The sequence below is a fragment of the Hipposideros armiger genome, unplaced genomic scaffold (genome assembly GCF_001890085.2).
Source record: "Hipposideros armiger isolate ML-2016 unplaced genomic scaffold, ASM189008v1 scaffold_118, whole genome shotgun sequence".
Lineage (NCBI taxonomy): Eukaryota > Metazoa > Chordata > Mammalia > Chiroptera > Hipposideridae > Hipposideros > Hipposideros armiger.
Window position 1 is genome coordinate 926,605 of NW_017731468.1, and position 16,647 is coordinate 943,251.

The following is a 16,647-nucleotide window of genomic DNA, read 5'->3' on the forward strand; positions in this document are numbered from 1 at the left end:
ACCCTGTTGCTCATAGCTTGTGCTCTAACCAACTGAGCCACCTGGCTGCCCCAATTTTAGGACATTTTCATTACTCGAGAAAGTAATCCCACACCTTTTAGCATTTACCCTTCATTCCCTCTATATTAGATTCCTGTGGCCACTGTAACAAATGACCACAAACTCGATGGTTTAAAACAACAGCAGTTTATTGTCTCATGGTTCTGGAGGCCAGAAGCCCGGAATTAAGGCGTGAGCAGGGCCACACTCCCTCTGGAGGCTCTAGGGAAGAATCCAGTCCTTGCCTCTTCCAGCTCCTCCTGGAGGCTGTCGGCCTTTCCTTGCTTGCATCACTCCAGCCTCTGCCCTTGTCGTCACATCACCTTCTCCTCTGTGTTTCTGGTGTCAAATCTCCCTCTGCCTCTCTCTCTTTAGGACATTTGTGATGGCATTTAAGGTCCACTCAGATGACCCAAGATTATCTCCTCATCGCAATATCATCAACTGAATCATGTCTGCAAAGACCCTTTTCCTAAGTAAGGTGACCTTCCCAGGTTGCAGGGACTTGACATGGGTATCTGTTGGGAGGCCATTTTTCAGCCTTCCACAGGCCCCATACCCCCAGCCCTCGAATTCACATTACCTTAAAATACACCATATCAAATTATACGTATGAAAAAAATTATACATATGTACAAATTTTAGTATATTCATAAGGTTGTACAACCATCAACACTAATTCCAGAACATTTTCATCGAACAAAAAGAAACACTGTATCTATCAGCAGTCCTTATTTTCCTTATTTCCTTATTAAAATTCCTTATTTTCCCCATTCTCTAACTCCTGGCAACAACTAATCTACTTTATGTCTCTATGATTTGCCTCTTCTGGACATTTCATATAAGTGGAATTATACAATATGTGGTCTTTTGTGTCTGGCTTCTTTCTTTCACTGAGCACAATGTTTTCAAGGTTCATCTGTGTTCTGGCATGTACTTCATTCATTTATGGCTGAACAATATTCCATTGAATGGCTATACCAGGTCTTATTTATCCATTCATTGGTTGATGTGGATATTTTGGGGTTTTTTCCACTTTTTGGCTCTTGTGAACAAATCTGCTGTAAATATTCATGTACAAGTTTTTGTGTAGACATACTTTTTAAAATTTCTCTTAGGTGTATGCCTAAGAGTGGGAGAAACTTTGAGACTATTCTCCAAAGTGGCTGCACCATTTTCCTTTTTTTACCAGCAATGCATGAGAGTTCATTTCTTCACATCTTCACCAAAAGTTATTATCTGTCTTTTTTATTATAGTTATCCCAGTGGCTGTGATGTACTTGTAGTATTTCATTGTGGTTTTGATTTGCATTTTCCTTACTACTAATGATGTAAGCATCTTTTCATGTGCTTATTGGTCATTTATGTATCTTCTCTGGAAAAATGTCTATTAAGATCCCTCGCACATGTTTTAATTGGGTTATTTTTCTGTTTGTTATTGGGTTTTAAGAGTTCTTTATGTATTCTAGATCCAAGTCCACTGTCAAATGTAGGATTTGCAACTATTTTCTCCAGTTCTGTGAGTTTTCTTTCACTTTCTTAATGATGTTCTTTGAAACACAAAAGTTTTCAGTTTCAGTGTTATCTAACTTTTTTTTGTTGCTTGTGCTTTTGATGTCATATTTAAGAAAACATTGCCTAATACAGTGTCACAAAACTTTACTCCTATGTTTTCTTCTATGAGCTTTAGAGTTTTAGCTCTTAAATTTCCGTCTTGGATACATTTTGAGTTAATTCTTATGTATCTTGTGAGGTAGGAGCCCAGCTTGATTCTTTTGCATGTGGATATCCAGTTGTCCCAGCTCCACTGGTTGAAAGACTATTCTTCCCCCAATTAATTGTTTTGGCAACCTTGTCAAAAATCGATTGACTGTAAGTGTGAGGGTCTATTTCTGGACACTCAGTTCTCTTCCATTATTTATATGTCTCTCTCTTATGCCACTACCACAGTCTTGATATCTGTAGCTTTGGAGTAAGTTTTGAAATCAGGAAGTGTCTTTCCTCCAGTGTTGTTAATGACTTTTCAAATTGTTTAGCTGGTATGGACACATGGCAGATTCTTCAGACACACTTATTGCTTGGTCACTTGCTTTCTTGTTTCCCTGATGGACTCGTGAGCCCGTGAGAGTCTGGCTGGCCTGCATGGTTAGGTGAAAAATTCCTCTCCCTACTCTTCAGCTTCCTCTTTGCAAGGCATTTGGCCAGCAGAGATCTGTGCTGTTCTGACTGAGCTGTCTTAGACCAGGACAAGGGAGTAAAAGGGCGTTTGGTGGGATGCATCTGACCCCTCAAGCAGGAGATCTAAATCCAACTAATCCTTGCCCCAGCCCCATCCCAACTTTCCTTCCCCTGTCTTCCTCATCTTGCAGAGTTGCTGTCTGGGTAGTTATGATTCTATCTAGATCCACTTATAGCCAACACACCAGCTCTCCCCTTGTACCTGTCATTCCCACCATTGTCCTGTTACTTCGTGGCCAAATGGTGCAGGGGGGTACCTGGCCCATCAGGTGGGGCAGACTGGCTTTCTTGGTGGCATCTCTGGTCAGCTCCACGTGTCCTTTATGGACCAACAGAAGTGTTGCCTGACCTACAGGCCCTGATTTGGCTGGTAGATGAAACTTTTTTCTTCGCTGTGGCGCTTTCAGTCGTTGCCTTGAGGAGACAATAAAAAAGAAGGGTGGGGAAAAGGGGGATGAATTTTTAGAATTTTAAGATAAGCTGACCTGCTGCTAGTGCCACAATGCTAAGGACTTACACCTTTCACCTTTTATTCAAAACATGGACCCCAGCTGGGAGCTTTTTCTTTAATACTAAAAGTGATAAAACTAAGTGTAACTTCATCTCCATGGGGTGCTGGGAGTGTGTCTCCATTTCCTCCCTGCAGGGTAGGGTGCAGGCTGTGCACTAGATACATACTCAGCTCAGTGCCACCACTACTTGGACCTGTTCACCCAATCTCTATGAGCACAGCTTTCTCATTTTTTTTTTCTCAAGATTTTATTGGGGAATTGGGAGAGGGGAACAGCGCTGGGGAATCAGGGGAAGGGGAACAGACAAGTTGCTGTCCTTTTGTTCTTCAGTCTAGTTGTGGAGGACATCACTTCACTGGTCCATGTTGGTATTATCATTGCGCTCTTCCCTGTCTACTGGACAGCCGCTCACGGCGGCTCAAGGCAGCTCACGCCAGCTGCCGGCCACTCACACTGGCTTCCAGCCATTCACAGTAGCTCATGGCAGCCCACTGCAGCAGGGGCTGCAGCCTATGCTGTCGCTGGCAACTCACTGCAGCCCAGCTCCAAGTCGAGCTGTTGTTCACCATCTTAGCTGTAGAGGGCAGTGTCACTGGCCTTCATGTGGGATCCGAACCAGGGTCCTGCTGCTCAGAGCTGGCGTCCCAAGCCAACTCTTAACCAATGCGCCACTTGGCTGGCCCTCATTTGTTAAATAGGGATACCTCCCTCATGGTGGTGAGAGCAATATGGGTTCAGTAGAAGGGAAATGTTTGTTATTATCAATAATAACCCTAGTTAACCATGTATTGAATGCTTTCTTTGTGGCAATAGCTATGCACGTGTTCAAACTAAATCAAGTAGCGCAAAAGGAAAGATTTCATGATCTCCAGAGCCTTAAACTGAAATGTTTTGAGCATCTGCTATTTAGTTTAATCCTGTGCTGGTCTTCATGTGTATTTTCAATTCTTCCCGGTTTGAGAGATGCCAGTTAATTCTACCACACAGATTGTGAACCAGTGAGAACTACACAGAGGAGTCAGATACAATCTATATTGTAGGTGAAAGCTGGATGAAAACCTAACTCAGACCTACAGCCATAATGCACCTTCACACACACATGGGGAGTAGGGGCACTAAGGGGCAGGCATCCTGGGGGATTGATTTGGGGCTCTGGTGGTGGCAACATCAGTCCTTTGGCTGTTTCCATGAGTCAAGGCTCTGCTCCTGTGGGCTCTAAGTAGTCCTGGCCCTGCTGGAGGGGTCACCAACCCTGCTTATCTCATCGTAAAGATGATGAGATCTCTAGGTAGTTAGTGCTCATTCTCCAGGTCGGTGCTCTGCATGCACCATGAAACTTGTTGCCGGTTTCAGTTTCTTTGTAGCCACTTAAAGCTCTGTGACTATACACAAGTGGGTTAACCTGTCTGAGCTCTGGATTCCTCATGTGTGAAGTAAGGATAATTATACCCAAACCATAGGAGAGAGAAAGAACTTGGTTGGGGCCTAGCACATGACAGGCCCTCAGGGGGGCCATCCCTTGAAGGCTGGTTCAACACTGAAGAATTCAGCCTTCCAGTCTGACGCTGAGCCTTCTCCCTGTGTGTGAGCAAGTCTCTTTTGGGGCCAAATGGTCAGGGACAGGTCTGTGGGCTGGAGTTGGGAATGTGGATTTGGGAAAGACGGGGTCCCAACAGAAGTAGGTCATTGAAAGTCAAGCATTGGTGTATGGATGGATCTACATAGCTTCATTGTCTGGGCACTGGGATCCCAGTCCCATGTTTCAGACCTCCTCCAGGTTGGGGGTAGGAGGGGCAGGGCTGTGAGCGGAAGTGTTAACACCCGGAGCCTCCCTTCAAACCCATATTTAGGTCTAAGCAAAATGGTGAAATAAGCAATGGTTTCCCCAAGGCACCCACTTCCTCTTTCCACACCGTTCCCCCAGCCAGCTAGGAAGACGAGTGTCTGAAAACTGAATTCACTCTACAACAGAGGGCACCAAAATATGAGCTAATTCCAGCCCACCACCTGCTGTTGTACAGCCTGTGAACTGTGATGCTGTGGGTTTTACATTTTTAGATGGTTGGGAGAAAGTCAAAAGAATAGTTTGTGTGTGATATGTGAAAATTACATGAAAGTCAAATTTTATTGGGCCTAAATAAAGTTTTATTGGAACACAGCCACAACTGTTTGTTTACATATTGTCTGTGGCTGCGTTGAGAAGTTGTGACAAACTAAAATATTTCCTCTCTAGCCCTTTAAGAAAAAGTTTGCTGATGCACTGCTCTATATTAGAGAGTCAACGTGTTGTGTGCCCAGTGGGATTTGCTGTCAGATGAAGGGGCAAGCCAGTGGAATTCAGGCATCGTGGCAGGCCTGCAGAGGAGATATCCTTCCAGCCACACTAGATGGGCTGAGGGGAGCTAAATGTCTAGTCCTGCAGATTGGGTTCCTTCTGTCCACACTGGGAGAGGGGGCATGGAAATGGTGGGGTACAGACCTATGACTCATTCTAGCTGTGTAGACAGCAGGACTCAGAAGTGGATTAATAACCTTTAGTGAGTCTGTCTCACCAGCTTCTCAGCCAGGCTGGTGGCACTGATTTTACCTGAGGCTCTTCATGTTCCCAGAGCCCTACAGAGCCTCCCTGAGTTGTCCCTGAGCAGTACATGCATCACGCGCCTCTCTTATTTCCACAGAATTTGCCTTCTGTCAGGTGGATGCCTCCATCGCCCTGGACCTGGCCCTGGCAGTGCTATGTGACCTGCTCCAGCAGTGGGACCAGCTGGCTCCTGGACTCCCAGTCCTGCTGGGATGGCTGTTGGGAGAGGGCGATGACCTCATGGTCTGTGTGGAGAGCGTGCATCAGGTAGTCCTGGGGTCTCAGGGCAGTGGAGTGTCCTAAACCCACTGGCTGCAGCACTTACAGGCTTGTTTGGGCCTAATGTGCCTACTGAAAGTTTACTGGATGCTGAGAGCAATAACCAATGAGGAAACTCTCCAAATGTCCATGGCAGCCTGCTGGGGGCACTGGGGTAGCTCTCATGCTGTCTTTTGGGGTTCAGGTCTATGGGGGGAGGGGACTTTGAAAGAGGCGCCTTGGAAGTTGAATTATGGAGAATCCTTATTAGTCAACCTTGGAGGAGCCAGGGGCTCCCCATGGTGAGGTTGAAGGTGAAACATTTCCAGACAATTGAGGTGCTGCCAGGGCAGAAAGAAAACTATTAGCCCCTCCAGGTGGGGGAGCACTCAACAGATGGGGTAACTGAGGACCAAGACAAGCAGCAAAAGCATCTTGAGGACTGAAAATTCATATCCACCAGTGCCTGACCTAGCTGGCCTTCTTGGCATCACCAACAGCAACCTAGCCTGTTTATGGGAAATTCTGAGACAAGATAAAGTGTCTGTGATAAAATGACCTTGAAAATCCCCAGCACTATAGAAATTTGATTTCATACTTAGAGACTAGTGTCTCATGTTTGGTAATTTGCTGTTTTTTTTGCTGCTCAGAATTCCCTTCCTCCCTCTTCTCTGATTTCTAGATGCGCCTTTAGGCCTAGAGCCCACTCCCATGTTGAGGTCCATGTTCAGCACCAGGCCCCCAAAATATCTTGGCTTGGAACCACAAACACATCTTTATCAAAGGTCATGTTAAGTCTGGGAGAAAAAATTCCTCTCTGGTAGAGAAGTACAAGTGAAAATAGAAGGTGACCTTCAAGGCTGCAAGTGGTGTGTACACGCGGGTGTTGACAGGCAAGAGGGGGGCCTCTCCCCAGTGGGGGAGGGGACACACCTCTTCTGCATCTGGTAGGACTCTGGTCTGGACTGGGTTTTGTCAGCATTCCCCGTGAGGTTTGACTTTTGGCTTTTTCATTTGATTTAGGCGGAAGAAGACTACCTGTTTGAAAAAGCAGAAGTCAACTTTTGGGCTGAGTCCCTGATCTTCGTGAAATACCTCTACAAGCACCTCTCCCGTCTCCTCTCCACGTCCAGCTGGAATCCCCTCAGCCCTGAGAGCCTCTGTCATCTTCAAAGGACAACATCTGAGCAGTGCCACCTCCTCTCCCAGCTCTTCAGAGAACTGCCCCCAACGGCCGAGTTCCTGAAGACAGTGGAGTTCACAAGACTGCGCCTTCAGGAGGAAAGGACACTGGCTTGCCTGAGACTGCTGGCCTTTCTGGAAGGAAAGGAAGGGAAAGACGCGCTAGTTCTCAGTGCTTCGGACTCTCGGGCACAAGCAAATCAGTTACCTCTTCCAGGAACACAAACGGCTTGTTGAAGATAGGAGGCTTTGGGGGTGGGGGTAAGGTGGCTGAGTCCCCCACTAAACCTGCAGGCAATGTGTGGAACATAAATTCAAATATTTTTTTCCCCTTCACACCTCCCCCACTTCTGTGAGTCTAGTCTTCCTACAGAGGAGTTTTTCTTCAGTTCACTCATTCAAGGCAGACTGGTTTATTGCAGCTACTGTAGGAAGTGAGGCTACCATGTTGAATATTTACTCTGTTCCCAGGTGCAGGCCACCTGCAGGCCTGAATTAGCCTTTTTCGTCCCCCAGGACCTCTAATGTCCAGCCATAGCCGGCCGGCATTTTCTATGAATTGACTACACAGAATTTTAACACATGCTTCCCCCTGCCTCGCCCCCCCCCCCTTATTTGGCTGGATGTAGGAGCTGGATTAGTTGGCAAACAGCCCATTTGGTCAGAATTCCAAATTTTATTCCATTTTAGCTAAAGCAGAAATATGTTCCAAATGTTGGATCCTGAGAATATTAAGGATCAACTTCATACAAATAGTTCTGTTTTTATTGTCTGCATGTGTGAGTCCTGCAGTGACCTACACATGACAGTGACATCCTAATTATTAAAAGAGCCACTGAGAGCTTCTACCCTGTCTCCCCCGAAAAGTGTTTGTGCTAATGCTGGGGTACCTGATTTTGCCACCCAGTGAAAGCATAGACTCTTCTTGGCTGTTAGAAGGAAACTGAGGAAAGGAGAGCCAGAATAATTGATTTATTTTATGCCTACATTATTTACTATCATTTTCTTGGTGGCAATAACAAGAAGTTTCTCATTTAAGATGCCAGAAAACACGCTTAGCATTTCAGTAATTGAATCTAGAAACCTTCAGGGTTTTCTGCCTTCCCAAGCCCAGCTGTCTTCCTCAGACACCCAGCAGGTGTCACTCTTGTATACATTTTGCCGCTGGTCTTGTTTTTCATTGGCTTGTCATTTTTAATTTGTAATTTCAGAATAAGTATAACCCACAGACAGTTATCTTGAAATCCATAGCTTGGATGGGTCGTAGCCTCCTTCACATTCGTTTTTCATCCTAGTCATCTGAAAAAGCCATTTCAGTAATAGTAGACATGGTCCAGCTTTGAGGGTCTGTAAGTATTTTTAAATACTTCTCAGGTGAGCAGTCACTTAGAATTATTTTATTGATGTTTGAGGGTCTGAAGGGGCAGTTTAGAGGAGAGAGAGTTTGATTTGATCATTTCCTACTGCAGAAATGCTTATATTTCAAATATAATTTGTCTCTCTGTGAAAGAAAACCACCTAATACTAACAACAGCCATACTGGAAGTACAGAGAAAGGGCTCTGTAGGAAAAGGCAGGGAGAAGTTAGCTTAGTGTCCAAAGTTTTGTTCTGAAAAGGAAATTCCCTGGGTGCCTGGGTGGTTTTGCAATCAGCTCAAAATGTGTGTGTGTGTGTGTGTGTGTGTGTGTGTGTGTGTTCCTAAATTACTTGGTTAGGCATCTGTTGTAGCCCACACTTGATGGAAAGTTGCCAACCCAACATTTCTTTTGTTCTGAGAAGACCTGGCTGGTGAGAAGTCAGGGAATTGTTGGCATAATGTGGTGATAACCAGGATAGAGTCATTATTAAACTGACTCCAGCAAAGCTCAGTTATTGGAAAAGGCCAGCGTTCCTTTTTTCTCCATTTAAAATGAAATAAAAGCAGTTACATAGTAATAAATATATATCACACCAGCAGGTACTCTGTACCAAAGCATGTTGTACCATAGCATGTTTACATGTTATCTCCAGAACCCTGCAAAGCCTGCAAAGTGGGTGTTCTCAGAGCTGTTGACTAGAAAGTACCCCCAGGTTTTGATCTTGGCTGGCTATGGCCAGCCTGGGAGGGCGAGAGGGCAGGAGGGACAGATGTGTCACTGGTTTTGTATCTGAAATCTGGTTGCTGACCTCCAATAGCAGTGGCTAGGGAAATGGCTATCTCACACTTTTCTGATGCATTCCCAGAGGAACTATAGAATATCTTCCTGTCAGAGCCACCCTCAAAATGGCTTGCTTGGGGTCATTTCTACAAAGAACAAAACAGAACAGTCCGGGTTCTTCAAGTGTCAGCCTCAGAAGCCCAGCCCTATGTAAAGGCTGGGGTAGGCTGAGTCATAAGTGAAGTAGTCACTTCTTCTGAGGTCACTACCCTAGAGTCCATGCTCTAGGGTCCAAGATTTGGTGACCCCTAGCTCTGCATTCATGATTCTGTGGAGCTCTACCTGTCTGGCCATAGTCCAGAGGCCTGGTTTTCTCCATTTTTATGCTTTGTCAATTTGCTTTAATAAATAAGATGGATTACACTTGTTTAGCTTTTAACACCTTAACAGATAACTCATTTGCACTTTGATAAAGGTGAGAGATGAGTAAAGCTGGAATTATCTTAGTTTTACCAAAAAACCCAAGTACCAAAGAGATTGTGTGATTTGCCTAAAATCAAATGGCTAGTAAGGGGCAGGGTCTGAACTCCAAGCCCAAAGTTTCTGATCCTCAAGTCCTTGAAGCCCTACTCTGACTCTAACTCCAACTCCCTGGGCAGGTGTTGGGAGGAGAACAGCAGTAGACACTGCATTCAAGCTGAACTCTTAAGGAGTCAGTGACAGGCCTAGCTCCTTCCTTTCCAGGTTGACTGAGAGAAGGAATGAGAACCAAATGGAAACGAGGGCAAGGAAACAGCAAAAAATAAGATCAATTTGTGAAGGGGGCGTGGTTCCCATAGCTTCCTTCCCTGGTGGGTACTAGACCTTCCAACTTGGGCCCAGTTGCAGCCTAGGCTGCCAGGTATGCGAAATCATGGGCCTGCGTCCATATTTTTGGCAGCATACTTACAGACGGGCTGGGGGGGGGGGGGAGTGACAAATGTCCTGCACCACACTGGATCTGCCGGAGTGGGGCTGTCAGCGGCTTTAGCCTCACTGGGCGCTAGAGGGGGGTGTCTGCCCCATAACCAGAGGACTCCCGTTGGCAGACCATTTCCCAGTGCAGGCTTTTGGGGTGTGCGACTGGCGAGAGGAAACCGGGGGCAAGCCATCATCCGAGTCCTCAGTGCTCAGCCTTGCCTGGCCGCGGGTCGGCCTCAGCCAGAGACTGCGGCCCACAACGAGCTAAGGCGGGGCGCGGCTCCCACAACGGCCTGTAGGGAAGGGGCTTGGAGAGTGCGCTAGCCCAAGACTGAGGCGGGCGGGGAGCCTGGCTGGCAGCTGCACCCCAACCTCCGGGAGGGCTGGGGAAGGCCGGGCTGACCAGCAGACGGACAGGGTGGCGGCAACTCGCCTCCATGCCTGGGCGGCTCGGCCGACTTTTTCTCCCGTCCTCCCAGCTGGCTCCCCCGCCCGGGACGCCCCGCGCCACTCCGCGCCTTTGGCCCTGGCTCAAGGTCTTGTGATGTGATTAGCAAAGCCAGCGCCTTGTCCTCAGACACTCAGCCCTGCCCGGCAGGCCCCGGCGCTCTAGCCCTGTTTACTGCAGCCTGGGCGGGGAGAGGGGCGGAGAAACCGGCCCAGGCTCCTCTGGGCGAGACCGCCGCGGCAGCCGCCCGCGTGGCCGCTCCCGCCCCCACCCCCACCGTGTCTCCACGTGCAGTCGGGATGTAGCCGCCACCCACCAGACTCAGGCCCAGAGCCCCCGCCTCTCCCTCCCCCAGCTGGAGCACGCTTTGCAAACCAGTCAGGCCGCGCAGAGAGCTGCAATATTCTTGCATTTTGCAATTCCCGCGCCCAGTATAAAACCCAGGGTGGGAGATAAAAGCTCCGCAATTTCGCCTAACAGGATCAGGCGGGGAAAGACACGTCCAGGGATGCAGAACCCCGGCCACGTAAAACGTGCTGGGGATTTCCAATGGTGCAGCCCCAAAAGAGGGGAGCTGTATCTCCTGGTCGCCACCCAGTAGCACCCAACTGGGCCGAACTCTCCACGCTGCCCCGGGCACCGCGGCAGCCTGCCCCGCCCCGAGGCCTCTCTGCCCCCTCCCCCAGAGGAAAAAATTGGCGGCGGCCAATGAGAGGCCAGAAAGGAGCCTGACGTCCACGAGCCGGCGGGCGGCGTTGCCTGGAGACCCCAGCGGGGTCAACGTTCTGTCCCCTCCCCCGGCACGCCCGCCCAGCAGCTGCAGTGCTCTATATAGGGCGCGCGCTCGCGGGCCGCAGAGTTCCAGCAGTTCGCGAGCTGCCGTCGGCTCCGCGCGGGGGGGGGGCGGGCCGGGCACCCCGGGGCGCGGAGCAGCGCTCTTTGCTTCTCTCTCTCCTTTTCCCCCCACTCTGCACTCCCAGCGCCCTCAAACCAGTCCACGCTGCTTCCCTCTCCCTCTTTTCTCGCCCCCAGCCAACTTTCGGTCCCCCCCCTCCGGCCCTCGCCCGTTATTCGTCGTGGCTCGAGCCCGGCTGCGCAGCCCCGAGGGCTCATCCGGACCTCCCTGCCCGCACCTCCGACCATTACAGGATCCAGAAACATGTCGACCACACTTCTGTCCGCCTTCTACGATATCGACTTCTTGTGCAAGGTACGCGGGGGCAGCAAGGACAGAGGAAGGCGGGCAAGCAGGAAGTCCTTGGAATTTTCAGACCTTAACTTCTGTCCTTTGCTTTTGGGGGACCCCCTCCCTATTTTGACTTTTTGGGGTCGAGAAAAATCCCGAAGTTTGCAGTTGTGCTCGTGCCTTGTGGGCGGGGAGAAGGAACCAGGGAGGGAGGAAGGGAGGGCAGGAGGGAGCGGCTGTAGCTGTTTAGTTTATCCGGAGCCGACCGCGGCCACGCTGCTCGGTGCTTCCCGGACCGAGTTTGCGCCGCCCAGGCCGGCGGCCCACGGGCTGAGAATCACATGTCGAAACCCAGCGCGGCCTGAAATGGTAGTCCGGCTCCTCCTTAGGTGAACTTGATTCTTTTGCGCGTGTATGGGTGGAGGGTGGAGGCCGAGTCGAAATCCGAAAAAAGGAAAAAGAATCAAAAGGCTGGCAATTCCTCTGCAACTCGCCCCAACTCTTCCCTTCCTTACCCTTTTTTCACAATTTCCCTGCTCCCCTCGTTTTGGCAGACGGAGAAATCCCTGGCCAACCTCAATCTGAACAACATGCTGGACAAGAAGGCGGTGGGGACGCCCGTGGCCGCCGCCCCCAGCTCGGGCTTCACGCCGGGCTTCCTCCGACGGCACTCGGCCAGCAACCTGCACGCGCTCGCCCACCCCGCGCCTAGCCCCGGCAGCTGCTCGCCCAAGTTCCCGGGCGCGCCTAACGGCAGCAGCTGCGGCAGCGCGGCGGCCGGCAGCCCAGCCTCCTACGGCACTCTCAAGGAGCCTTCAGGGGGTGGCGGCACGGCCCTGCTGAACAAGGAGAACAAATTCCGGGACCGCTCGTTCAGCGAGAATGGCGAACGCAGCCAGCATCTTCTGCACCTGCAGCAGCAGCAGAAGGGGAGTGGCGGGTCCCAGATCAACTCGACTCGCTACAAAACTGAGCTGTGCCGGCCCTTCGAGGAGAGCGGCACGTGCAAGTACGGCGAGAAGTGCCAGTTCGCACACGGCTTCCACGAGCTGCGCAGCCTGACCCGCCACCCCAAGTACAAGACAGAGCTGTGCCGAACCTTCCACACCATCGGCTTCTGCCCCTACGGGCCGCGTTGCCACTTCATTCACAATGCGGATGAGCGGCGGCCCGCCCCGTCTGGGGGTCCCTCTGGGGACCTCCGCACCTTCAGCGCGCGCGACGCCCTGCACCTGGGCTTCCCACGGGAGCCGCGGCCCAAGCTGCACCACAGCCTCAGCTTCTCGGGTTTCCCGTCGGGCCACCACCAGCCCCCGGGGGGCCTCGAGTCGCCGCTGCTGCTCGACAGCCCCACCTCGCGTACACCACCCCCGCCCTCCTGCTCCTCGGCCTCGTCCTGCTCCTCGTCTGCTTCGTCCTGCTCGTCGGCCTCGGCGTCCTCCACGCCCTCCGGCGCCCCGACGTGCTGCGCCTCTGCGGCGGCAGCGGCGGCAGCAGCAGCCCTCCTGTATGGCACCGGGGGCGCCGAGGACCTGCTGGCGCCCGGTGCTCCGTGTGCCGCCTGCTCATCGGCCTCGTGCGCCAATAACGCCTTCGCCTTCGGCCCAGAACTGAGCAGCCTCATCACGCCGCTCGCCATCCAGACCCACAACTTCGCTGCAGTGGCCGCCGCCGCCTACTATCGCAGCCAGCAGCAGCAGCAGGGCCTGGTGCCCCCCGCGCAGCCCCCGGCGCCGCCCAGCGCGCCCCTCCCTGCCAGTGCCGCCGCGCCTCCCTCGCCGCCCTACAACTTCCAGCTACCGCGCCGCCTGTCAGAGTCGCCAGTGTTCGACGCGCCCCCTAGTCCCCCGGACTCGCTGTCGGACCGCGACAGCTATTTGAGCGGCTCCCTGAGCTCGGGCAGCCTCAGCGGCTCCGAGTCTCCCAGCCTCGACCCCGGCCGCCGCCTGCCCATCTTCAGCCGCCTCTCCATCTCCGACGACTGAGGCAAGAGGGCTACAGTTAGGAGGAGGAAGGAAGGCCTTTCTGGGGGTGTTGCTGGAGGGCGCCCCTGGTAAGGGGCAGGGGGGCACGGGAGTGGGGGGTAAAATAGGCCACAAGCAGACTGCAGGCCAGACCGAGCACTTGGACTCGAACTTGTGTGCCGAGTGGGGCCTCCACTCCTCTTCTCCCCTTTCGGTTTCCTCCTGTTTTTGTTTTTTATTATTATTTTTATTATTATACGAAGTTTCATTCTTGTTGAGCAAAAAAAAGCCAACGAACTTTTTGTATTGATGAACAAAATATTCACAACAGGGCAGTTGTGATGCGAATAGAACAAAAAAAACCAAACACTTAACTTTTTTTTAGGTCTCAGATGAGTTTGGGACTTTAGGAAAAATCAACCCAGCACCAGCAGCTACCAACCACCATTCCATATCTTCACTTGAAAAGCATTAGTCCAGATGTGGGAACTCGTTATCTTGAGAAGTTCCTCATTGTTTTTTCAGAACAGTGTAAACAAACCAGCCAAGCCACCACCTTGCTAAACCTATAAGCTTAGAATTTAATATTCTGCCATGAATATGCCTTGATAGTAGAGCCCTCTGCTCCATAGGTTATGTGTTTTGTTTTTTGAAACCAAGTTATATGTGTCTGGAAAAAAACAACCCTTGCATTCCAAAGTTTCATATTGGTTCCTGATTTCTTTGCCACCACTTAGTGGATGTTTAATTTAGAACCATTTTGTCTGCTCTCTGGAAGCCTTGGGCAGAGCTTAGTTTGTAATTGTTGGGGAATAACTGCTGAATTTTTAGCTGTTTTGAGTTGATTCGCACCACTGCACCACAACTCAATATGAAAAAAACTATTTAACTTATTTATTATCTTGTGAAAAGTATACATTGAAAATTTTGTTCATACTGTATTTATCAAGTATGATGAAAAGCAATAGATATATATTCTTTTATTATGTTAAATTATGATTGCCATTATTATCGGCAAAATGTGGAGTGTATGTTCTTTTCACAGTAATATATGCCTTTTGTAACTTCACATGGTTATTTTATTGTAAATGAGTAAAAAAAATCTTAATTTAAGAGATTGTATGTAATATTTATTTCATTAATTTCTTTCCTTGTTTACGTAAATTTTGAAAGATTGCATGATTTCTTTATAGAAATCTATCTTGATGCTGTGGAAGTAGTTTAAGGAATATCTTACGAGTTTTCTTAGAATGTATAATGGTTGTAGCCCATCCAACTTTAAAGAAAAAAAGTGACCACATATTTTGCAATCAGCCTTAAATGTGGCATGCTTTTCTCATTCCAACTTTTTATAAATTAGCAAAAAAAAAAAAATGTCGTTTGCTTATTCCACCAGTTCTACTGTGACATACTCTGCGTATAAAGACATGTAGCAATAATGGGGGGTAGTCTCTCACAGTGCCTTTGGAAGGGCCAGAACTTGCCTTAAATCTTCCTCAACCAAATAAGTATTTTGTCTATTAGTGCTTGAGAGAATTTGAATGTAGGATGGGTTCAACTGCACAAAAGGAAAAGATTTTTACCACTTTTTTTTATATAGATAAAGTGAAGAGGCCACCTGTTAGTGCTAACATGGTATGTATTACATGAATATGCCTTGTTTGATTACAGAAAATTCCAGAACTTGTAGTTTGTTTTCCCGTGTAGAAAGGCAGGAATGCTTTCCTGGACAGCAGGTGAATGAGCAGTAGCTTTAGTTTGTATGTACGTAGGTACAGCTGGAGCACTATGTATGTATGTACTCTGGACTACTTTGACAGAAGTAGGTATTTGAATGTAACAAGATAAGTCAACTTGAGTTGTAATATATTTTGGGGAGTCAAGTCAGTTCACTACAAATTGTGACTGTAAACATTGTACTGTAAATGTTTTGTAGTTTTCCCCCAATAAAATTTTTGGGAAAAAAGGTATTAATGTGTTGTAAGTTAGCTTTTTTTTTTTCCAATGAAAATATCTAGCTTTCTAGTTCCCCACTACTTGGTCAGGTCTCACCCAAATCTTGGAGGGATTGGGGACTAGGATTTGGAGAGCTGGCAGAGCCTGCCCCTCAAGTGTTTTATAACAAATTCTTTTGGCTGAAAAAAAGTAATTATTTGGACTGTCAAGGGCATTAGCTGTTACCCTTGGTAATAAGATGCATCCTAGTGTTGGCTGGCTGGTGGCAGGGCCTGGCTGGGAGGCCTGAAGGGGGGTGTGGCTTGCCTGTGAGTCACCAAGTGTATCACGTGTCTGCAGTGGCAGCTGAAGGTCCGATTTTTTTGCTGGGATGCCCAGGGAACAACTGCTTTGGTAGGGAAGGGAGGAGGGTCTTGCCAGGCTTTGGGCTGCAGGCCCTCAGCGTGCTGAAACAGGTGGGGGTTTAGGCCTGGGATTTGACTGGACTTTGGTTGTGTCCTTGGCCGGAGAGGAGGGAAAGGGAGAGAAGATTAAACAGGTTAAACTTATATCTGGGTAATGTTTGTTTTATGTGGACAGCTTCCTCTGGGAGTGAGCACACACGTTATTTATGCAAAAGGATTAGTGTCTGTGCTTTAGACAACTGAGTGTCCAGAAACGAAATTCAACCCAGGTCTCTAGAAAAAGGAAGAAGAAAAATTTGCTGATTCTTAACTCAGTTGAATAAAATCTTAGTATGGTTTTTTTCTGTACTCACTTTAAAAACTTAAAAAGCAGATTGATAAATACACATTTTACCTTCACTCTCCACCCCACACTGTTCAGACACCATTCCAAGGTAGGTAAGAGATTTAGCAATAGTTTGTTGTCTTATCTACAACAGCTGGGCTCCATTAACCAATACTTGCAATCCCCTCTCTCCCTGCCTAGCCACGGGTCTCCTGTGTCTCACAGCTGAGCCAGGCGGGGTGGGGCCATCTGAAGAGCCCCGCAGGTTTCAGGCAGCTGTTTCATGTTAACGATGATTGCACTGGTGTTAGCTGGAGCGTTTTTTTGGTGCTTGGCACACGCTGCCAAAGGGGATGGGGAACAGTTTCAAAGTTCTCCCAGATGCCCGGCCCCTGGCTGAGGGCCTCAGCAGTGGGGGAGGACCAATCTGTGGCCAAGGAGGGCTGGGCCAGGAA

General features: G+C 49.2%; 2 protein-coding genes across 3 annotated transcripts in view; both read left to right on the top strand.

Annotated features, from left to right (window-relative positions):
- THADA (THADA armadillo repeat containing) overlaps positions 1-9,913 on the top strand; it is a 323,536-nt gene extending 313,623 nt beyond the window's left edge. Inside the window, exons 35-36 of the mRNA XM_019647913.1 lie at positions 5,468-5,637; positions 6,652-9,913. Of these exons, the coding sequence (XP_019503458.1) occupies positions 5,468-5,637; positions 6,652-7,047 (566 nt within the window). The 3' untranslated portion in view covers positions 7,048-9,913. The remainder of the gene's footprint in view (positions 1-5,467; positions 5,638-6,651) is intronic.
- A 1,284-nt stretch (positions 9,914-11,197) lies between these two features.
- Positions 11,198-15,477, top strand: ZFP36L2 (ZFP36 like 2 zinc finger CCCH-type). Of its 2 annotated transcripts, none has more exons than XM_019647947.1 (2): positions 11,198-11,567; positions 12,098-15,477. In XM_019647947.1, exons 1-2 carry the CDS (start codon positions 11,517-11,519, stop codon positions 13,526-13,528), a joined length of 1,482 nt encoding a protein of 493 aa, XP_019503492.1. In that variant the 5' UTR covers positions 11,198-11,516; the 3' UTR covers positions 13,529-15,477. The 2 variants fall into 2 exon arrangements, with proteins under 2 accessions (XP_019503492.1, XP_019503494.1); XM_019647949.1 differs by lacking the exon at positions 11,198-11,567 and adding an exon at positions 11,574-11,932.
- The last annotated feature ends 1,170 nt before the right edge of the window (positions 15,478-16,647 follow it).